The sequence below is a fragment of the Citrus sinensis genome, chromosome 9 (assembly GCF_022201045.2).
Source record: "Citrus sinensis cultivar Valencia sweet orange chromosome 9, DVS_A1.0, whole genome shotgun sequence".
Classification (NCBI taxonomy): Eukaryota; Viridiplantae; Streptophyta; class Magnoliopsida; order Sapindales; family Rutaceae; genus Citrus; species Citrus sinensis.
This window is the reverse complement of record NC_068564.1, coordinates 16,843,301-16,868,744: the sequence shown is the minus strand read 5'-3', so window position 1 is coordinate 16,868,744 and position 25,444 is coordinate 16,843,301. Positions and strand designations below refer to the sequence as shown.

The following is a 25,444-nucleotide window of genomic DNA, read 5'->3' as shown; positions in this document are numbered from 1 at the left end:
ACATCTATCTCTTCCTATATGTAGATGATATGCTGATAGCTTGCAAAAGAATGGATGAAATAGAAAAGTTGAAGGTAATGCTAAACTCAGAATTTGACATGAAGGACTTAGGGACTGCCAAGATTTTAGGTGTAGAAATTAAAAGAAACAGAACAAAGAGAGAAATATTTCTCAGTCATGAGAGATATTTGACTAAGGTTCTGGAAACCTACAAGATGCTGGATTCCAAGCCTGTACTAACTCCTCTAGCAGCTCACTTCAAGCCGAGTAATCAGTTGTGTCCAAAAACTAATGAAGAGAAGCTTGATATGAAAAATGTTCCCTATGCTAATGCTGTAGGTTGCCTAATGTATGCTATGGTACTCACTCGACTAGACCTATCCCACTCAGTGAGTGTAGTTAACAGATATATGGCACAACTAGGGAGAGAACACTGGAGAGCTATTAGATGGATCATGAGGTACTTAAATGGTTCTTTAAACCGTGGATTAGTATATGGAAGATCCAGAGGGAGAGGTGATGGGCTGCTAGGGTTTGTTGATTCAGACTATGCAGGAGACTTGGATATAAGGAGGTCACTCACAAGCTCCATGTTTATGTATGAAGGTTGCCTCATCAACTGGAAAGCTACTCTGCAGCATGTGGTTGCTCTCTCAACTACAGAAGCTGAGTATACAGCTACCATAGAAGCTGTAAAGGAAGCTTTATGGCTGCAGGGGCTGTTTGGTGAATTAGGAGTGAGGCAGAAGTCAGTGACTATACATTGTGACAGTTCCAGTGCCATTCATTTGTGCAAGAACTCTGCACACCATGAAAAAACCAAACATATAGACATAAAACTTCATTTCATCAGAAACGAAGTGTCTAAAGGAGCTGTGAAGATGGCCAAGGTGCATATAGACGAAAATCCAGCAAATATGCTGACAAAAGCGGTTCCGTCAGCAAAGTTCAACATGTGCTTGGACTTAGCTGGTCTGAGCAGCCACTAAGTTGATAAGAATAAGGAGAAGGAAGCAGGTAAATGAGCTTTTGATTCAAGTTGGAGAAATGTGGACTTGAGTGCAATGAATCGAAAACTCAGAGTCCCAAAACAGCTTCGTTGTGATCAAATGGTTTCAGTCATTTGTCATGTGCAGCACGAGGTGTTTAAGTTTAAAGACGAAACGACTCAGCCTCTGTCGTTTTGGATAAACTTAAGTGAAGCACGTGAGCCAGCTTGTGAAGAAGCGAATCAAGGTTGTTAAAAGCTGTTACACACGTGTCCAGATTCGATGCAATCTGGGTTTCAGCATCAGGAGTATAAAACTGGTTGTTGAGGGAGAAAGACGTGGGGTTTAGAGAGAGCTTAAGAGAGAGATAGAGAAGTGAGAGAGGTTCTTCTTGTTGCTTGTAATCTCTTGTTTAGAAGCTCTGTATTTGTCTTCTTGATTCATCAATAAATCTTTTCCTATGGCTTTTCCCGCGGATGTAGATTGTGCATGAAATGCACAATTGAACCACGTAAGATTCTGTTTCTTGTGTGTTGTGAGTTGTTTCTTGATTGGGTTATATACTGTGATATTAATCATTAGATCCAGGGCTAATTGGAATTGAGTTGGGGTCTTGGTATCAAGGCTTGGTTTCTTCTGCAACTTGTTTGATCAAGAACTAGAGTCTCCTAGGCAGTGGTTTAGCACCTTGAGTCTTAAGGGGTGCTAAATCACTACAATTTGATTAGAACATAATTTGGAATTCAGAATTGCTACTTTGAGTCCTTTTGCATTCTTTTCCTTATTCAATTAAATTGAGGAACATTATTAGTTTTAAAGTGATGTGTTACATAATTTCATAGTATATTGTATTGCCAATTTGGATTCCTTTATAACTAAATATGTACCTCGTTCAATACACATCATTATAAGACTGAGCTAATTACATTGGTAAGAACTAACAATTTAACTTACAGTACAATTTATGATGAATATAATATAAAATTACCGATATACCACTTGTCATATCTTTCCAGCCAAAACTATAACCAACTCTATGCAAGGCGAAACTATATATATGTTCAAAACAAACCGCAGAACCAAATTCTGCAAAAGACCGTAAGATTGTTGAATCTCCCCCCCCCCCCCCCCCCCCCCCCCCCCCCCGCACACAACAATTAATGGCGGCCATAATTCTGACCTATACGTATCATCATTCATCCTCTTTCTCCTATGTTCCCCCTGACAACTCAGTCACCGATGCCGTCGAAATCCTTAGCAACTACTGTCTCGTTCGGTCCGGTCCACATCAAGCTGGTTTTACCAAAAAAAAAAAAAAAAGAAGAAGAAAAATGATTAGCAAAGGGTAAGAGCAACAACTTTGTAGCAATTATCTAACTCCCTAGAGTAGTTTATTTAGAGTGAAAATTTTTTAATACTTAAAATTTTTTCTAATAAGAGTTCATTTATTTTAAATTTTTTACAACGTTGTAAAAACCATTTATAATATTATAAAAATTGTTCCTATATTTTAATAAAGTACGAGAATCCTTATCCGCAAAACACTATCTAATAATTACTAAAATAAAATACTCACCTAAAATAATTTTTTAACATAAATTCAATCAAGACCAATAGCTTTGTAATAAGTAATATAACTCGCTAAAGTGGCATTTGAAATAATTGAATTTTCACACATAAACTAGAAATTGAAACTCACAGAGAAATGTTGTACGATGGCAATGATGCCTTGCAGATGATGAAGAATTGATTTAGGTAGCGTTTACATTTTGGATTGGAGTGAGAATCCTGAGCAGTGGGAATCCTGGGATTAGGAGTGTGGAATGGAAGTGAGAGTAGGTTGTTTACTTACATTAGAGTGGGATTATGAAATTATCTTGGATTAGGAGTAAATGGTTTTAAATTACAGTTCTACCCTTATTTAAAGAATTATAATTTTTAATTACAAAATTAATAAAAAATATATTGAAAAATAAATAAATAGTTTATTATATTTATAAATTAATAATAATTATTAATATTCTTAACTATGTAAATCATAATTTTTTATTAATTTTAATTTGAATTATGTAAATAAAAAATTATTAATAATAGCAACACAAATGAAACATTATCATTGATACTATAATACAAAATTAATATTTTCTTAAAATAAAATATTTATTATTATTAAATAAATAAATATAATAATATTATATTTTCAAATAAAGATAGAACATAGTAATATTATTAATTCTCTATGAGTATAATAATATTATTTTAAAGTAATTTTAACTTAGAATCAATGTAAATTATTATTTTAACTAAATATAATAATATTATATTTAAATATGTTTAATATTATTATTTTAATAAATTTAATTTATAAAATAACATACTAATATTATTTAAATAAATATTGTTTTATTTATTTTATTTTATTAAATTTCATAAAATAAGTATGTTTATTATTATTATTATTTTTGATAAATGTAATTTATAATATAATATAATAATATTATTTAAATAAAAATGATATTATTTATTATTTATTTTAACTTTAATATAAAAATGATATATTACAGTTATATAACTATATATAACTTTAATATATAGTTATATTTTACCATAGCCATTTTTGTGTGAATGTGGCTTTTGATTGTGATATGATGATTAATGATATAATTGCTTGAGTTCTTGAGTGCATGATATCCGTTATTGCTTGTTTTTCATGACTATCATGAATGAGTTTTGGATTTTACATTTTATTATTATAAACGACGAACAACAATATTGCCAACTCTACTGAAACTTCCAGTAATGCACAACTTATGAAGGCACAGTCGGATGCAAATACTCTAGTTATATTATGTGATTTGTGTATTTCGGAAGTAGAGGCGGGACATTGCCCTGGAACTCATTTTACTATTGTTGGATGGGAAAGCTTAGTTGCAAATTTCATTAAGGCAACTGGAAAAGAGTATACTAAAAGACATTTGAAAAATAAGTGGGATGCCCTTAAAAGTGATTGGAAACTATGGAAAGATCTTGTGGGGAAAGAAACTGGTCTAGGATGGAATCCCATATTAAAGACTATTGATGCAGTGGTGGCAGAAGAAAATTAAGGTATGAATGCTGATTATTTTGCCATTCACAACATTTTTTTTATTATGTACAAAATAAGTGTTTAACTTCATACAATGTATATATACAGATGTATCTCAAGGCAAGCAAGTTTCGTAAAGGAGGCATTGATAAAGAATTAGAAGGGAAGTTGGACAGAATGTTCATGAACACTGCAGCCACTGAGAGCATGCTTGGGCACCTTCAGCTGGTGTCTTTCTATCTGAAAGTCGTGAACAGTTAGATAAAAATGTCATTCCTCTATAAAATAATGGTGATTCAGATGAGTTCACTGATCAATTAGAATCTGACAAAAGTATTGAAAATTCTGAGAAATTGGTGGATAAAAGAAAAGCTGAAATACATGAGATAGCAGATAAAAAGGTTTAGAAAATTGAAAAGGTTGGATTAGGAGGGGCAAAGGTGGGAGCCGCTACAAAATTATCACAACAGATTGATCGTCTTATAAATATTGTTGAGGATAAAAAAATGATACCAATGGTTGTAGTATTCCTGATGTGATTCAGATGGTTGAATCTTTGCCTGGAGTGGAAGTTGGAAGTGACTTATGGTTATTTACCACTCGACTATTTTTATCTAAAGAGAAAAGAGACATGTTTTCTATCATGAAAGATCCAGAGACAATGCTCAAATGGCTTCAGTTTGAGAAATCATCGGCTTATAATCTTCAAAACATATTATTGTAGTAATCTTATTAGATGATGTTAGATTTTCCTTTATGCTTTTAGATTTTAGTTTCTTTTAGGAATAAGGTGTTTTCATGAACAATTAATTTTACGATATTGTTTTCATACTACTTTTCATCAAACATTAACTATAATAATAATTATGAATGATTTTCATAATTGTTTATAGCAACATTTTATTTTTACTTATATATTAATTTTGCTACATGTTTAGTGATACTTTTTGAATAATTTTTTACAGGTTTATTTTAGAAATAGATGCATCTGATGATGAGGTGTTCGACCAAATTGTATGTATCTCTGCACTTCTTGTAGAAGACTACTATCTTAAATATATTCATAAACAACCATGTATGAATTCTATGCAAATTAGAAATATGTGGTTGAAGGAAGTATTAGAAGGAAATGATAATCAGTGCCACAGGATGTTTAGAATGGAAAAGGCTGTATTTTTTAAATTATATGCTGACCTAGAAACAAATTATGGGCTGAAAGGCTCAAAAAGAGTCGGGGTTGCTGAGATTTTAAGAATGTTTTTGCATACTTTAAGACATGGGGTTGGAAACATGTTGGCACAAGAACAATTTCAACACTCAGGTGAAACTATCAGTAGGTATTTTAGTCAAGTATTAGATGTTGTATGTCTTATGGCAATAGATATAATAAGACCAGAAGATCTTGAGTTTAAGGAAGTGCCTAAAGAAATATTGAGAGATTCGAGATACATGCCCCACTTTAAGGTAAGTAAAAGAAAATTGTTTTTAATTTTTGTTTTACAAAGTTACAGATTAGTGATAAATATGTTTTCATTCTATTATATTGGTGCTATAGATGGTGTGCATGTTCCTACCACAATATCTCTAGAAGATCAAGTACCATATATTGGTAGAAAAGGAATATTGACTCAAAATATAATGGCTGCATGTAATTTCGATATGCAATTTATTTTTGCACTTGCAAGTTGGAAAGGCAGTGCACATGATGCAATGATTTTTCTAATAGTTATTAGAAGTCCTACAATGAATTTTCCAAAGCCTCCCAAAGGTATTTTACTTTATTTAATATTTCTTTCTTAAATATTTAATATTTTTCTTCACAAAGTATTTAAGTCAAATTATAACTTAATCTTTTAAAATATTATGATACAAATTTACATATTTTTTGTTCAACAGGAAAATATTATTTAGTGGATGCGGGATACTGGGATCAATGGTTTTTTAGGTCTATATAAAGGTGAAAGATACCACCTTCCACAGTTTCATCAAGGTGGTAAACCCATAGATTATCAAGAATTATTTAATCATGCTCACTCATCTCTTAGAAGTGTTATTGAACTCACATTTAGAGTATGGAAGAAAAGATGGAAGATTTTAAGAGATTTGCCCAGCTATCCATTCGCCAAACAAGTGAAAATAGTTATAGCAACCATGGCATTTCACAATTATATAAGGAGACATGCGCAATGTGATCTTCATTTTGACAACATTGAAGATTATCCTACTTCAATCTTTGATGAAGGAATAGAAAGAGACAATAACACTTGAGAGTATCACAATGTTAATTGCTTCGGGTCCCAAGAAATGGAAAATTTGAGGAATTTTATAGTAAAAAATTTATTGTGAATGTAATATATATTACCTTTTATTTTATTTAGATTATGTAAAAGTATAAATTTTCATCAAATTTTATGTAATAAATTACGAAGTTCTTTAGGTTTTTCTTAATTGAGTTTTTTTAATGTAATTTTACATATTTAAGAAAAAAATTTGTCCAGACAATTTATTAAACATAAAATAAAAAGTAATTAAAATGTATGTCTATTTTGGTCATTTTTATAATACAACAGAACTTTCGTAATAAGATTTATCAAACGCATATACTATACTTTTCAAACTCACAATAACCGCAGCAGTACAATTTACCAAATACCAAACTACTTTTTTAATCAGCAGCTTATTTCATTTGCAGAGCGCAAGCATTTATTTCATCAGCCTCAGCAATCCCAAACTGGCCCTAAGAGGATTAGAGGAAACGGCAGCTGTGTTGAGCTTAACGTAAGGTTTGTTTTGTTTTGTTTTGTTTTTTTTCATTTTTTGCTTTTATAATATAATTAAAAATTAGTTTAATAACATTTAAAAATAAAGTAATTCGGTCCGGGTTCTGGAAATCTTGTTTCAACTAAACCCGAATTTAATTCGGATAAGTTCGTGTATAGAAAAACACTACTAGATTCTGCATAGAGTAATGATACAGCCACAAACTCTTGTACAAACTTATTTTGTACAAACTGACGTGGCATTAATTCATTGGTTGAATGAAAATATAAATTAATAAAAATAAATCATGCGGGCCAAGTGATATTTAATTCAACCAATCTTATCATGCCACATCAGTTTGTACAAAATAAATTTGTACAAGAGTTTGTGGCTGTATCATTACTCTTCTGCATAATATTTCTATCTAGTACGAGTTGAAATTAATAGCAACCATCTGGCTCCAGACCCTCATAGCACGACTCTCCCAATAAAAACTTGCCATCACCATAAGTAGCACCGACTGCGCGAACTTAATTGTATGGTGCGTGATTGCACACACTTGATCATTTGGCTCTATCTCTTGTTTAAATGTTCCACCCAATACTGAATGTATATTGGTTATACATCCCTGTATATGTATTTCTTGATGGGGAATGCTAAGTAAGTTAAAAAAATATATTTAGCTCCGGTTTGCGTCCATTTGTAATAATTATACTTTTGTTGACCAAGCGATTCGCCCCTTAATTTCAATCACATATTCAATTTTCTTTTGATAAAATCAAAGTAATTTTGAAACAATGAAGGAAGAAGTTGCCTAATAAAAAGAATTTTATTATAAAATTATATGTTTATAATTTAATTGCTCTGTTGCAAATGATAGTAAAATTGAAGCAGTACTAAAATCTATAATTTTATGCGCTTTTTTGTAATTTCGTAGAAAATATAAAAAATAAAGGGTGATGCTATTTGAACATAAAAATGCTCCTTATTAGACTCACTTGTTTTATGCACCCATTATCAAAATTCAAAAATTAAAAATTTTACTTTGCAAACCTCTCGTAATTCCCAATTAATCTAAACCAATAATTCCTTTTATTTCTAAATCCACAAAGTTGGCTTATGAAATAATCAAACTCCTACTTCTTCTTCTCTTTTTGTTTGTCCACTATAACAATATTTTTCTATAGAAACTAGACAACAAATTATTTTCCTTTTTTTTTTCCTTTCTCAAAACTCAAAACTTAAAAATATAAAAGAGGGAAATATTCATAGATCACACTCCCCCAATGAATTATTCATTACATTTTATTCTGGACATGAGTTATATTCTTTTTTTTTTTTTAATTTTACTGAAACCTAAAATTTAGTTTTATCAAATTTTTTTATTCGGAAGTATTTTTCTTTAATCAGAACTTCCGAAGTCATCATAGTTTATTATTGGTTTTTGAATAGTCTAAAGCTGGTCCTTTATCATTAATTCTTTCATAGTTTTTTGTGTGAGCGACTGAATTAAAGAAATAGATTTAAACATAATATTTGTGTACAGTAAAATGATGAAAATTTACTAATGTGTATATTAGTAATTTTGTTTATGGGCATCTTTGTAATATAATTATTTATTAAGGGTGAGGCTTTTTAGACCCACCAATTGTCTCTCCTCATCCTCTTTCTAATTAAGAATTCTATTATTTAAATATTTTCTAATAAAATTACTCATTTAACCCTTTCTTCTCTTTCTCATCTCAATTTCACAAATTCTCATCAATTCATTTAGATGTATTCTTTTAGTTGCAAGCAATTGATATCGCAAACAAAGAGGAATAAAACTCACTATTTGAAATTGAATATCAGTGAATTTTTATCAGCCACGAAAGTAAATAAATATAAAAAAATTAATTTTTACCAAATACAAAAGTTAATTAATATATCGAGAATTATATAGAAAGTATGAAATAGAGATCATAATCCACTAAGAAAAGAAAAAAAAAAGAATTCAAAAGAGAGTAAAAATTGTAGTGTTTAATTCACAAGATGTAAGAGTTTAGAGTGAAAATGCAATTGGAAGATAGAGAGAAATAACATTACTAAAAGCTAATTTAGAGGTCTTTAAATTTTAAATTTTTAATAATGATTTTTTTTTAAAAATAGGTATAGAAAAAAATTTGGTAGGTTCAAATAGCCGTACTCTTTTATTAAAATATAGGTTTAGTAAATAAAATAATGGGTCCAAATAACCCAACAAAAAATAAAAAGTGAGATTTCTTAAGAGTTCTAAAAGCGAGTGAAGCTATTGGTATCTTTCTAATATTCTCATCAAACACCGCTTTTGCATGAATGAATCTATATTTATTTAAAATTATATAAAAAGAAAAATAGAGTTACATCTTCTCAAAAAAAAAAAAAAGAGTTACATTAAATACTTTAATCTCTTCCGAAATTTATATCTTTAAAATTTCAATTCATCTCCTTTCATTATTATATCTTTTTTACACTCACTAACAGTCCAATTGATTTGCTGAGTATTAACTCAACAAAAATAAGTTGAGTAACAAAGATTTTTAAGTGCCTGTGCTGGCCTGGTGAATTTTTGTTTCCATCTCTAATTTTGTGAAAATTAAATAACAATGACAAAATTGAGTTAAAATCCTCAAAAAAAATTATAACAAAAAATTATAATTATAAGCGTACTTGCTGCAAAGATGTTTAAGATTTGTGAACGATATTTTAATTTAAAAAAAAAATGAATTGGGACTTAATTTAGCCAGACTTGTTCATGTCCTTGAATGTAATTTTATCTAGTGATTAAACTATAAATAGTAAAGGACGGGGTTTTATAGGGATAATGTGGGAGTGCCAAACTGCCAATAGCTCTACTCTTTAAGAGGATGTTAGAGCTTAGAAGCTGCAGGCGGGTCAACCTCTTGTGGACCTCGGCCGAAACTCACGACAAAAACAAGGCTTTTGCAAATAACGGCAAAAAATTCAAGATTTAATTTCCCATTATGTTTGGTTCCCTACGAGCATTAATACCAATAAGCTTCCATTTTCCTAAAACTATAGTTCCAATTAGTGTCTGATTTGGATTCTAAAAGCTAAAAGAGAGATAAATTAGCATTTTAAGAAAGAGATTTTTCTCCTTTTAAGTGAGACTTATTAATGACAACCTATATTCATTCTTTTTTCCACTTTTCCGTAATGGAGAAAATTTCCTAAATTTTACTTGCTTGTAAAGGGCAGATTTCTTCTTCCAAAATTAAGCAACGCAACAATTATATATAAACAATAATCCCTAGACTCACCATTGCTGCAATTCTTCAAAGCTTAACAAATTATTAGTGACTGAAGATATGGGAGCCAAGAGCAGCAAATCTCGCCATCGCCGGCCTGGTATATATGATTTATTTTATGCCCGTAGCTTTTTCTGCTATTTTTATCAACCTATGTTTGGTTCTAAATTTTTTCAAGATTTCAATTGAGTTTAATTCTAATTTTAAAATCTTTAATATGTTTCTAGTGATACGTAGAATGATTTTGTTTAAAGTAAATAGTTAATTAGATTACACTCTGATTTTCTTAACTCTTACTAGAAAGAATTTTGTTTCTGTAACTAGCATCATAACAGATGTTACTTTTTTTAACTCGATACTGCGGTACTTGAAGTTAGGTACTTCTCTCGAAAAGATGTTTTAGCAACAAGATCATTGTGAAATCAATTCTGTGGCATGAACCTGCAGCACCAATTTAATTAATAGAAGCTCTTCGACATTAGCATCCATCTGGGTCCCAATTCCACCCCATTCTAGCATGTGAGCCAAGTCTTCCATTGTTGAACCAGTCACTTCATGCACAACGTTGAACCCCCTATTCTTTTGTAAAACCTGACGAGGTTTATGGTAAAGATCTGAGTCATTGATGGTCAGCAACTCAGCAGTTTTACACCCACAATCATATCTATATCTAACAGCAGCATCTCCAATGAACAAGCCGATCCCAAATATTGATCTTTCCATGCCCAAAGTCTCCCTCTTCAATCTAGTAGAGTCTACGAGAAGAACTCTTCCTTTTAACCAAACCCTTATCAGCCCCTCAGCCCTCCCTAGCTCATTCTCTGTTTCCAAGCTTTCTGCTGTGACTCTGAAAAAGGGTCCAAGAGTTTGAGGCTGGATCTCAAGTTTCTTTGAGCTCATTGTTAGGCTCATTGGCTGTGGTGGTTTTCTGCCAAGAATTAAAATGGGTTTCTCGTTTAATGAGTGAAATTTGAGAAAGAGGGATTAACAGATGTTATTAACTTGTACATGTTTTTTTTTTTTTTTGTATGATTTGTATGTTCATTATTTATTATATCTCAATTTTTGCATCATAATATATTATCATAATCCTTTTTTATTATTTATGTGTTGCTTTTTTCAGTATACGGATACGGACCAGATTGGTGGCCTAAGCGTTTGCCTCGAGATCCCAAAGATGTCCCAGAGCATCCACATCCCAAGAATGTCCCAGAGTCTCAACGTTCCACCAATCTCTCTAATCCAAATGAAGATAAAAATTCAGATACTTCTAGTGTATCTACAGTATCTCCGAGTCATTATTTACCTGAACACACTTCAATGGTTCAGAATTCACCACCTCTAAACACTCCACAGCCAAAACATCAACATCCCAAGGATGTCTTAGGGCCTCAACGTTCCACCAATTTCTCAGATCCAAATGAAGATAAAAATTCAGATACTTCTAGTGTGTCTACAGTTTCTCCGAGTCACTATTCACTGGGATACACTTCAACAGTTCAGAATTCACCATCTCTAAACACTAAACCATCACAAGAACGTAATTATCCTATTCAATATCCGCAGTCAGAACAAAGTTATCCCTATTATCCTCCTCAGAATCCTCATAATTACCAACTTCCTGAATCTAATTATCTTTATTATACTCGTGATTATAACTCATCTGGATATAGTTATCACACGCACCAACCCAAGAAATCTGACCATGAGAACGCAAAAAGAATTTCTGATTGGTTGTTTAACCCAGATCCTAGTGATTATTTTTTTAACTCTAATTCTCATGGTCGCCCGCATTAGTTACTTTTTCTGGTTATAAATTTATTGCCGTTTGATTAGTTTTAAGTAGAGTTTATAACTTGATTTGGAATTCAGAATTGCTAGTTTGATTTTACGCTATGCATGCAATATGAGTCCTGTTACGAACTTTTCTATATTCAAATAGTTGAGGAACTTTATTAATTTTACAGTCAATGCGTTACGTAATTTCGTATTATATTGTATTGCTAATTTGGATGATTATATAACTATGCAGCCAGCACGAGGATTTCGTACAATACATGTCATTATATGACAGCGAACTAATTACATTGGTAGCAATTTAAGCGAACTAATTACATTGGTAACAATTTAACTTATGCTATAATTTATGATGAATATAGTTTAAAAATTAAAATTTTCAAGATGCCACGTGTCATATCTTTCCCGCCAGCACCATTACACAACTGCGGAACCAAATTCTGCAAAACGTAATTCTGATCTCTGTATATTATCAGTCATCCTATTCTCCTCTACGCTCTCCATGACAACTCCGTCAGCAATGTCGTCAAAATCTTGAGCAACTACGGTCTGGTTGGGTCCCATCCACTTCAATCTCGTTTTACTATAAAAAAAAAAATTGATTAAAAAAGGTTTATTTAGACCGAAAAGCTTTTAATAATTGAAAGTTTTTCAATGGGAGTTTCCGCACTTTAATATTTTTACAACAATGTAAAATACACTCTCTCTCATTGGAAGAGCTCGGTCTCGTACATTTCAAAAATAAATTAAATCAAGAACAAAAAAAACCTCTGTAGTAATAATATATAACTCCCTAAAGTTGCGTTCAAATAATTGAATTTTCACGCATAAGCTATAAATTGAAAAAACTCACACAGAAAAGCAGTTACGATCGCATTGATGCCTTGCGGATGATGAAGAATTGATTTGATGATAATGGAGGACGAGGAGGCTTCGAGGAAGTGGCAGCCGTGTTGAGCTATACTGAAGAGTTTGCTTTGTTTTTCTGATTTTTTTTATGTTTAATTAAAAATTAGTTTTAAAACATTTAAAAGTAAAATAACCTAGTCTGGCTTTCGTAAATCTTGAGTTTAATTGAGCGTAGATTCGGATCTAGATAAATCTGAGTTTAGAGAACACTACTAAATTTTGCATAATATTTTCATTCGGTACAAGTGGAATTCAGCCCAAATTGTTTGGGTGCGGAACCCACAACATGGCTCTCCAAATGGAAACTTGCCATCACCATAAGATGCGCTGACTAGGCAAACTTAATTGTATGGTGCGCAACTGCGTGCACTTAATCATTACCCCCAATCTCTTATTTTTTAAAATACTGATATATTACAATTACAATTCTAATTATATTTACAGCCACATAACGATATATTACAATAAGAACTCTATTGATATTTACAATCAAATAACAATTAGAACTCTCCGTCATAATTCAGGTATAACACAATCCAAACAACAACCCTTACTTAATATTGAAAGAAAATATATTATATCTTCAAAGTAGAAAGTCAAATAAACCCTTATTAGAAGGGGAGTCAAATAAACCCTTATTACAAGGGAAGTTGGGAGTTGACTGTTGAGTCTCAACTATTGTTGGGATTCGAACTCATGAGCCCAAGGTTATTGGGTGCATGAGTTGCCATTGGGCTACGAGCCCATTGGCTCCCCAACCTCTTATTTAAATGTTCTACTCAACGCAGAATGTATGTTGGTTATACCTCCCAATATATCTATTTATTGGCTGGAATGCAAAGGAAATGGTATTGCTTTACTATGCGTCCATTTGTAGTAATTATAACAGTGACCAAGCAATTCACCCCTTCATTTCAATCATATAATTAATTTTTTTTTATAAAATTAAGATAATTTTGGAGCAATGAAGTAATAAATTACCTAATAAAAATGATTTAATTATGAAAATATAAGTTTATATAATTTAATTACTTTGTTGTAGATGACAATGAAATTTAAGTAGTACCAAAATCTTATTGTAATTTTATTTCATATATTTAATTTCGTGAATATATACACATATATATAGTAGTTTGTCGGTCTGAAATCTTTAAGTACGGGAAAAATCTAGGAAAGCTTTAAAATCGTGGGGTTTTAAAGGATTAAAACTTAAAACGCATATAAAAGCGCTTAAACTGCACGGTTTATACGTTTTTTCGGACTTTCCCACACTTAAAAATTCTGGATTGGAATGTTTATACATATATAAGTAGTCAAATCATAATTATACGCTAACACTAAATATATAGGTAGCACAAGATCTGTAAAAGATCATGAGAACGCAGATCAAGAGAGGATCTTGATTCATATTTAGGGATTGCGATCCTCTCCTGATTTGAGCTCTCCTGATCTTTAACAGATATTGTACCACTTGTATTTTAGTGTTAGTGTATTATTTGAATTTAACTAATTTTACTTTTTTATTTATTAACTATCAATCACGTTAATAAAATTTGCTCAGTAGAATATCAAATCAAGAGAGGATTTTGATCCATATACATAGACTACGATCTTCTCCTGATCTTTTACAGATCTTGTGCCACCTATATTTGACTACTAGTGCATGAATAGACTTTGACTACTTCTACTTTTTAATTTATTAGCCGGAAATCACGTTAATAAAATTTGTTCAGAAGAAGATAAAATCAGGAGAGGGTTCTGATCCTTTATTAACGTGATTGGTAGTAAATAAATTAAAAAGTAAAAGTAGTTAAATCATAATCATATACTAGCATTAAAATACAAGTACTCAACATTTGTAAAAGATCAGGAGAGCTCAGATTCGAAGAGGATTGTAATCCTTCTATATATCACCATTCATCCTCTCTCACCTATGCTCTCCTTGACAAAAATGTCAAACCGATTGATAAGGTCCCAGTCAAAAGCTTCCTAACAATCGCAAAAGACAAACTTAGATGCTCTACTTTGGGTGAGAACAAACCACAAGGCAAGTGTTTTTTTGATTATTTTTTCTCAATGAATTTTATTGATTATTAGAGCTTATTTATACTTTAAACGTAACCAACTACTCCGATATGCAACCGAGAGTGAAGCCTTACACATAGCTAAACAAGTAAAGAAGATAATATAAATGCAACAACTTAGCTGCAAATCCGATCAACTAAGCAACAATATATAACTTAAATGCAACAACTTAAGCTATAAATCCTCCACGGATAGTTGACGTAGCCGACTCCTCTGGCATTTAATTATTCCACATTCTGCATGCTGCATGCATGAGTTTCACGTCCTGCATGCATACTCTTCATACTTAGGATTTGGTTTAGGCGCCCTTGATGACCTCCATGGCTCCCTTTCCTTATCACCGATGCTGTCGAAATCCTCAGCAACTACGGTCTGATTGTATACAATCCACTTGTATTTGGTTTTAACATAAAAAATAATAGAAAAATGATTAGAAATCGTTTATTTAGAGTAAAAAGGTTTTAATAATTAGAAATTTTTCTAATGAGAATTTCAGCACTTCAATACTTTTGTACGCACTCCCTGATTGGAAGAGCACTTTTTAATAATAACTAAAATAAAGTGCTCACTTAAAAGCACTTTTTTAACATAAATTTAATCAAGACCAAAGTGGCGCTATAGTAATAATATAACTCCCTAAAGTTGCATTTGAAAGTAATCGAATTTCACCCGTAAGCTAGAAATTGAAACTCATACAGAAATGCGGTTACGATGGCGATGATGTCTTGCTGATGATGAAGAATTGATTTGATGATGATGAGGGATGGGGAGGATTAAAGGAAATGCGGCCCTGTTGAGCTATAGTGGAAGGTTTGTTTTGTTTTTTTCATTTTTTTTTTTGCTTTTATATTATAATTAAAAGTTGGTTTAATAGCATTTAAAAATAAAGTAATCCGGTCCGGGTTTCGTAAATATAGGTTCAATTGAACCCGGATTCAGACCTAGATAAATTCATGTTTAGAGAGCACTACCAGATTCCACATAATATTTTCATTACGTACAAGTGGAATTCAATCCAATTCGTTTAGGTGCGAACCCCACAACATGGCTTTTCGAATAGAAACTTGCAATTACCATAAGATGCATCTACTAGGCAAACTTAATTGCATGGTGTGTGACTGCCCACACTTAATCATTATGCTCTATCTCTTATTTAAATGTTTTGTCCCACGCTGAATGGATGTTGGTTATACCTCAAAATATATCTATTTATTGGCTGAGAATGCAAAGTAAGGAAGTTGTATTCCTCCAATATGCGTCCATTTGTAGTAGCTGTAACAGTGACCAAGTGGTTCACCCCTTAATTTCAATCATATAATTATTTTTTTTGATAAAATCAAAATATATTAGAAGCTATGAAGAAATAAATTACCTAACAAAAAATAATTTTATTATGAAAATATATGTTTATGATTAACTACTTTATTGCAAATGATAGTGAATTTTAAGCAGTATTAAAATCTGATTGTAATTTTATGTTATTTTTTTTTAATTTTGTAAAAAAAAAATAAAATTAAAACGTGATATACTGGTATTCCTTAAGAGTTTCAAAGAAGTGTTAGAAGCTTTAGGCGAGTCAACCTCTTTTGGACCCAGGCCCAAGTCAAGAGCAGCAGCACCTCATAGTTTATTGACTTTCCCTATTAATTTATTTTTCGTTACGTTTGGTTCCCTATAACCATTAAGCAAGGATGCCAATTCATACGCCCGTTTTACTCCATTTTGCTAGAACTACTGGTTCAATTAATGTCTGATTCCGAGAAAGAGAACTTTTTTCCTCACTTTTAAGACGGACTAATAAGTAAACTTTCTTCTTCCTTTTTTCACTTTCTCATAACGGAGAGAATTTCCGAAATTCTACTTGCTTGTATAGGGCAGATTTCTTCTTCCAAAATTAAGAAATGCAACCACTCTATAGTCTTCACCGCTTTCTTTCCTTACTTAACTCTAATAACGGAGGGCCCACGTTAAACGGATTGGGCTCACAGAATACTTCAGGGCTGGAGTGAAGAGCCACAAAAGCACCTGTCAGGACATGCCATTACTGTATTTTTTCAAAGCTTAATAAATTATTAGTGACTGAGGATATGGGAGCCAAACCAGCACTTATCGTCCTCGCCGTCCTAGTGTATATTATTTATTTTATGCACGTACACGGAGCTTTTTCCGCAATTTTTATTAGGCTATGTTTGGTTCTCAATTTTTTCAAGTTTTCAATTGAGTATTTAATCTAATTAATTTTACAGTCTTTAATCATGTTTCTAGTAATATATATAATGATTTTGCTTTGAAGTAAGTAGATAATTAAATTACACTCTGATTTGTATTTTTCTTTTTCTTAAACTTTTATTAGAAAGGTTTTTTTTTCTTAACGAACATTATAATACGTGTAATTAATTTGTGTTTCTGTTTATAATTTTTTGGTATGATTTGTATGTTTTTTTTTTATTTATCATACATCAAGTTTTGTATCATAATATATCATCATATCTGTTATTATTTATGTATGTTTTTTTCCATATGGACCAGATTGATAGCTTGAGCGTTTGCCTCGAGATCCCAGAGATATTTCAGAGCGTCAATGTCTCAGAGATGTCTCAAAGCCTCAATGTTCCACCAATCTCTCATGCCTAAATGAAGATAAAAATCAAGATAATTCTAATGTGTCTACAGTATCTCCGAGCCATTATTCACACGAACACACTTCAACAATTTAGAATTCACTACATCAAAACACTAGTCCGCCATAAGAACATAGCTATCCTATTCGTTATCGGCTGTCGGAACACAATCATCCCCTTTATAATTGTAATCCTACTCAGAATCCTCAGCTAGAATATGATACTTTTTATTCTTATAACTACCAACTTCTTGAATCTAGTTATCCTTATTATACTCGTGATTATGACTAAAATGAACACAATTATCACACACACCAACCCAAGAAATCTGACCATGATGACGCAAAAAAATATCTGATTGGTTGTTTAATCCTAATCCTAACGATTATTTGTTTAACTCTAATCCTCAAAGTCCCTCGTATTAGTTATTCTTCATGACTATATGTTAGAAAAATAACAACAGTGAGTTAACAAATAAAATCAGTAGCTAATTACACGAAATTAATTGGCAACAGAATTAAACTGCAACAAGACAGCAACTGAAATTAAACAACAGCAAAAAACAGCAACTGGAAATCAAACGAAAAAAAGAAAATAAACCTGAGGCCTGACAGCGTTCTTAAAATAGATTTACCACCTACTGTAATGCTTTAGGTTTGCTGGTAAGTGCTCTGTGTGCTGGTTTTTGTGTGTGTGAAAAACAAAAGAGGAAGCTGCCTTTTTATACACATGTGCGGATGTAACAGTAGCATAGTATTGAATTTCCGAATTCAATATATGCCATTTAATTATTGTAACAGCCAATTGAATTGTTTAAATTCAATTCAGCCAATTGAATTCAAAAATTGAATTGCATAACAACCCAAAAAATAATTGTGAACTTGTTACAAATCCTTTGAATTAAAAAATTGTGAAACTACTACAAAAAAATTAAAAGGAAATTAAAAATGTATCATGCTAGCTTGAGTGATTTTGGGCTGACATTCGCGTACGTAGGACGCGCGAGCGCACACGAGTTAAACCAAATCGGTCTTGGATTCGCACCCCCCTGCGGACGCGCGTGTGGAGAGCCTCTATCTTTATAATTCTTGCTCATGCATGGGTAAGTGTCTATATATAAACACAAATCCCTTGGCTTATTTTTCTCTTGTGAGATAAACCTCATTTCCTTTCAAATTTCCAACTTCAAGAGTGTACTTTGAGAGACAATTTTTCATTCACTCAAGCACCATTTTGAGTAAATAAATACACATTTACGAAGTATTCACGGAGTAGAAGCCGAACTTCACAAGATTTCCCACTTTCGCTAACTGGGACCCACTCAGAATGTGCCCTCAAAATAGCATATTGATATGCTATTTTTTCAACCCTATAAAGTCATTGTTGTTTGATTGATTTTACGTAGGTTTAGAACTTAATTTGGAATTTAGAATTGCTAATATGAGTCATTTTGCAATCTTTTCTTTATTCAACAGAATTGAGGAACTTTATTTATTTTAAAGTGATGTGTTACATAATTTCATATTGTATTGTATTGCTAAATTGAATTATTAAATAACTATATTTGTATTTCTTACAATGCACATCATCATATCACAGCGAGCTGATTACATTTGTGAGAACTAACAATTTAACTAACACTACAACTTATGATGAATGTAATATAAAATTCCCAAGCAGCTATCATTGATATGACTACCATGCACTACATCTATTGATTGGTCGGATGTAAAAGAAAAAAAAATAGCTTTTACAGAATATAGACCGCTGGATTTGATGCCTTACACAATCAGCGGCTGCAAAATAGTAGTGAGAAGTAGAATTTCATTCTAATTACAATAGTAATTACAATAACAATTGTAATTGCAATTCCATCAATAATTTCAATTGTTATTAAATAATATTTAATAACAATTATAATAACAATAGCAATAACAAAATTGTAATTGTAACAATAATTAGAATAACAATTGTAATCACAACTTTTTTAATGATACAATTGTAATTACAATTTCACTTACCATTGCTATAACAATTGTATTTTTAATTGTAATTAAAACTACAAATATAGTTGCAATTATACAAGAACAATTACATAGCCGTAACAATTACAATTACAGCTTCTATTACAATGACAATTAGAATTCCTATTGCAATTATAATTCCAATTCCAATTCCAATTATAATTACATATTCCAATTAAAATTCCTATTACAACTACAATTTCAAAATTTCAATTACAATGTCAATGTTAATTCCAATTATAGTTACACTTCGAATTTTAGTCTAGTGACAGTTAAAATGATTGACTAATTCCAATTTCAATTGCAATTTATATTAAAATAATAATTAATTCCTATTACAATTATAATTATGAATTTTTACATAATGGGTTTATAACTTTGGCTTTTCTTTTTTTAATTTATAAAAAAACTTTTTAACTAATTTGTTAACAAGTTACAATATTTTTGAAGAACTTATATCTTTTATTAATACTAATATTTTATACCATTGATCAAATTCAACAATGCACATTAGTTACATTATTGATATTGTAAAAAAATAGAAGTATCATAGAATAACCCTTACAATTACAATTGCAAAGGATTGCAATTAAATCTGTTGAATTTTTTCTAAATGAAAATAGCTATTTATTAATCAGACAAATAATCATCGAGCTATGAGCTCCAGAGGAGCTTCACTTAACCAAATACAACAGTTTGGCTTCAGCAATCCCAATTTAGACAACTTGCGAGCCACTAAATTACAAACTCTGGGGACAAACTTAAACGCAACATTAGCAACATCTTTAGCCAGATCTTGAATCTCATCAACTAGCGATCCAATCTCAATCTAATCTTACTCTAACTTGTGAGCTTGCCAATGATCAATCTAATTACATTTTCCAAACTCGATTCGATAATTAAGGGATAAAGCCCTATTAATTTGGCCATTTTTAGAACTTCATAAACAGTAAGTGGTTCAACAAATTCAACATCATCTAAGAAGTGATATCTTTTAGTCGCTACAGCCATGATTCCTCCTTGAAAGTTCTTTATAATTGCTCGTAAGCCAACCAATCCTCTATTATAATTTACTAGAGCTGGCAAAATAAGTCATCAGGTTGTGTTCGTGTCGTGTCAGTTTCGTATCATGTCAAATTTAGGTCGACCCAAACCCGACCCATTTAATAATTGTGTCAAAATATTGAGACCCAAACCCGACATGAAAAAATAATTGAGTTACCTAATAACCCACTTAATATCAATATATGAAAACAAAATTTACATCAAACATTTACATACTGTCATACATACATAATTTATCAATATTATAAAATATACATATCGACCAAAATATTACAGATTTACACTATTGAAGTTTTAATTATATATATGTAAATAATATTATATATCGATATTATAAAATATGTATGTCTACCAATATTTTACACATTTACACTATTGAAGCTCTAAATGTATATAAAATTTTATAAATAAAATACTGTGTTTATATTCATCTTTTCAAAAAATAAAAATAAAAGAGGGGATTATCTCTAATATTTGAGTTTTGATGACAAGAACCTGCAAATTATTTTAAAATAGAAAATATGTAACACTCTACTTAAATATCTATTTTTAAAATGTCTAAAACATAGTTACTTTGAATACGATTTCTACAAGTTTAACACAATAAATAAAACTTTCTTCATAAAGTAAAAGTCATACAGAGATTCCATAGTTTATTTCAAAACTTGATTATTACATAAAGCTAAGATGTTTATTTTATAAAAAAAACAAAGCTGAGCCCATCTTAAAATCCCAATGTTTGTTATGCCCATATGCACTTCGTCCTGGTTAGGACTTGGCGCTAACTTGCCCTACTCATCGTTACCTGCAATGTAAGGACTTTATGAGCTAATGCCCAATAAGATAACACTTTTATGCATGTATAAATTATGATGCATATGGATGACCATCTTAAGCTTTTAAAAGAAACTTAGAAAACACAAAATAACTTCATTAGGGCCCTAGGTATGTTGCACTACAAGGTTGGCACTTTTACTCTTTAAACAATATGCCCTTAGGCCTCATTAGTTGATCCTTAGGGTGTTACGTATCGCCATCCCCAAAAGATTTCTTTTCACTTAACTTTGAGGGCTTGCCCTCCTTGGAAACTTTGCCACCAACTAGTACAACAACCTATTTTTCATAAATTTTTTTTCTGAAACGTCTTTTCATAATGTAATCCATGATATGCATACATTCAATACAACTTATGTCATAACATTTGAAGTTCCTAGATGCATAACAGAATCAATACACAACACTATTTAAGAACAAGATTTTTAAATACAGGCGGCATAACCGACCATAGCATAATTAAGTATAAGTATCACAGATTAGGTGGCAGAGCCGACCATAACATAACTAAGTATCATTAATTAGGCGGCATGACCAACCATAACATAATTAAGTATCATAGCTTAGGCGGCAAAGTCGATCATAACATAACTAAGTATCATAGATTAGGTGGCAGAGCCGACCATAACGTAACAAAGTATCATAGCTTAGGCGGCAGAGCCGACCATAACGTAACAAAGTATCATAGCTTAGGCGGCAAAGCCGACCATAACATAACTAAGTATCATAGATTATAACTAATCACATCATAATAGCCATCACAATATAAACGAATGGTTGAAACTGAAGTTAAGTATGAAATGAATTTTGTCCTTACATTGCAGTTAAAGTGTTACTTACCTTTTGACCTTGACTTCTCTAGACTTTTCTAAATTGAGGATTTCTCTACTCTTGATATAACTTAGAATAGAAGAGAATGAAATTTTTAGGTTGCATTGAAAATGAATGGGGTAGGGGGTATTTATAGGATTTCTTAAGGTTAATGGATGACTAGGATTTTGCCACCATAACTCTTGATCAATGGTTGAGATTAACCTTCATAAATAACTTACTAAATTCTAGAATTCTTAACTTTCTCTACATACTTCTACTTACATCATCACTTATGTCATCATTTCTTATGTCATTGCTTATGTCATTGCTTATGTCATCATTCCTTAAAATTAAATATTATAAACTTAAGGGGCTTGTTAGCTTAAAATAAATTCTAATATATTTAAGCGAGAAAATTGTACCTCACAAAATATAATCGTGTCATTGATCAGGTAAATAAGTTAAGAACTTTAACCCTAACCCAACACATAAAAAAAATCATGTCCACCCAGACCTGACCCATTTAATAATCGTGTTAAATTTGATGGCCCATGCCCATTTATTCATGTCGTGTTCGTGTTGGATAATTAGGTTTTGTCGAATTTTCCCAGCTCTATAATTTACAACTACATCTACATTCATTTTATACCAAGGAACATTATGGGGAACCAATGTCGAATGGAATAGTTTTTTCTCAAGACCGACTTGTCTAAAGAGTTGGAGAGATCTATAAAAATGCAACAGATCCACTACTCCATTATAGGTTAGTAATGGACAACAATTTCCTCTTCCAAAAATCCAATTATTCCTTGAACTCCAAATAATCTAAGCTATCATCTTAAACAAGCCATAATCATCTTTATTACCATTTTCTATTATAGACCAGGCCAGCTCCTTGAACCTTAAGTGAGGAATTTCCCATAAAGTACCAAAAAATATAGAGCTTTTATATCTTTTTAGCACAACCACACTTTACTAGAGCATGCATAGTAGCCTCACAATGAAGTTTACATCTAGGGCACCAAGATTCAGTCATGATTTTTCTCTTATAGAGATTTTCGTAAGTTAGAAGTTGAAATAAAGTTATATGCAATGCATAGTCATTGTAAATCTGAGTTTTTTTTAATATAGATACAAAATGTATAGATTGCTCTAATCCTATGATTGTGTTTATCACACAAACCATAAACTTCTAAAGAGATTACAATTATCAACATTTATCAAATAAAGCACCCAAGTAGTCTACAATTTATTAAATGGAGACTTTGTACAACACATGTGTCATGACATGCATGAGGAAGAATGCAACATGATGTATGATAAACAAATGTTAACCAGGTGTACTTTCGTTATTACACCCCTGCAAGGTAGACATTTCGTCGTGTACATTAGTTTCAATCATGAAGCAACAAATGGAGTATTGTGAAGACCTTTGTTAAGTGTGTCAAGAGTTGATTTTTAAATGATTTACTAAAAGGAAAGCGATGATTTTTATTGCTGTGACAAGACACACATACCTTGAATGAACTTAGTCTTACATGTCTTAACGGAGTTTAACATAGTTTTTAAAATTTCATTCGAGGGGTGACCTAAAAGCTTATGCCAATGATTTAGAATAGGCTTTATTATGATGAAAGAATAAGTAGAGAAAGATCTATTGGAAAGAAGGCATTTGGGCCACTTGTAAATCCCCTCTCCATTCTAGCCTTGCAGTAGAATTGCCCACATGCTCAAGTCCTTGACATGAAAAAAGTGGGGAAGAATTCAATAAAGATATGTAGAATTGTGATGTAAACATCAGATTCCTATGCATGGATGAAAAATAAAGTATGTAATATAAAGAAAAGTTTTTACTAAGAGAGTCAAGTAAAAGAGAACTAGTGTGAGAAATGGAAAGATCTACACCCTTGCCAATCATCAAAGTACCATTTCCATGATAAGGACTTTTGATAGAGAGATTTTGTAGATTACTACGATAACTCTATGAAACGAGAGTTATCATGACACTTTTAGACTTGAATCAGTAACACTTAGAGAGTAAATGATATGTTTTTATTGCATTTTAGTTATATTTTACATGAATATCCATTTTAGTTTAATTCTAATAAATTGAATTGTTTTAGAATAATTTATGCTTAGATTATATACATAATTGTAGGTAACCGAAAGCTCAAGTTTGAAAGAAGGAATACTGCCGCAACAAACTTGTATTGACAATGAAAGAACTTGACTACAAAAGAATTGAAACAAGTAAGAAATAGTGAAGATGTTGTAGAACGTTGCTGTAGCACTGTTGCTGCAGCAATCCTTGAGCAATGAAAGAGAAGATTTTGCACGCATCAACTAAAAGATTGCGATATGGAGTTTTCAAAAATGGAAGATACGCGCCTTAGACTTCTGGTTGCCCTAATTTTAGGCTACAAAAGGAGCACACATACAAAGAAAAGAAGGAGAGTCATCACCAAAGAAGAAAAGCACATAGAAAAACACGAGAAAACATAAATCAAGAGAGAGATTGAAGGCTGTCCTAGAGGAGAAATTACAGACATCAATTGGAAATTAGTTCTTCTTATTCTTTTCTTGTTTTCTATTTATTCATGAAGATATATTAGATGGCTGAAACTCTTTTATTTATTTTTCTATTACAAATCATGAACTAAATTTGATTGTGGTTGAGTGATAAATGATCTTAATGGATGTTTGATTGGCATATGTGTGTTGCTCTGTGTTTGCTATAACATTTTGTCTAAATTGTGCTTAATTTAATTCTCTATTTCGGCTGACCACCCATTTAGGGATACTAACTAAGAAAGAGTCTAAAAAAGGTCTGACTTAGTGGATCTAATTAAGACAATACTTGGTTTTAGATTGAGTTTCCCAAGTTGAGTTAATTTCAATTTGATTAGGGTCATGCTTGATCTAAAATTAGTGATGAACTAGACATAGGGATTCACATTGTAGGGTAAATGGAACCTAGATCGATTAATGTTATATTTAATGTTGGCGTAACAATTGGTCACTGTTAGGTCGAATTAGATATAAGATATTTAACATGAGACAATTGAGGATGTATGAGAGATTCTACCCAATGCTGTATTATATGTTGTAGCAATAGACTGAAAATTGAAAATAATAATCAACACCATTAAGTGAGTTTATTCACTCAACTACTCCA

The 25,444-nt window shown here is 31.5% G+C and overlaps 1 protein-coding gene across 1 annotated transcript; it reads left to right on the top strand.

The window, feature by feature from the left end:
* Nucleotides 1–3,799: 3,799 nt before the first annotated feature.
* Nucleotides 3,800–4,335, top strand: LOC127899890 (L10-interacting MYB domain-containing protein-like). Its single transcript, XM_052434033.1, has 2 exons — nt 3,800–4,075; nt 4,183–4,335. The coding sequence occupies exons 1-2, from the start codon at nt 3,800–3,802 to the stop codon at nt 4,333–4,335; spliced, it is 429 nt and encodes a 142-aa protein (XP_052289993.1).
* The last annotated feature ends 21,109 nt before the right edge of the window (nt 4,336–25,444 follow it).

Bases quoted from the DNA above. Each gene is read 5' to 3' on its own strand.
- LOC127899890 (XM_052434033.1), top strand. From the start codon at position 3,800: ATGAAGGCACAGTCGGATGCAAATACTCTAGTTATATTATGTGATTTG. The intron at 4,076-4,182 runs GTGGCAGAAGAA...GTATATATACAG, and splicing joins TAAAGACTATTGATGCAGTG to ATGTATCTCAAGGCAAGCAA.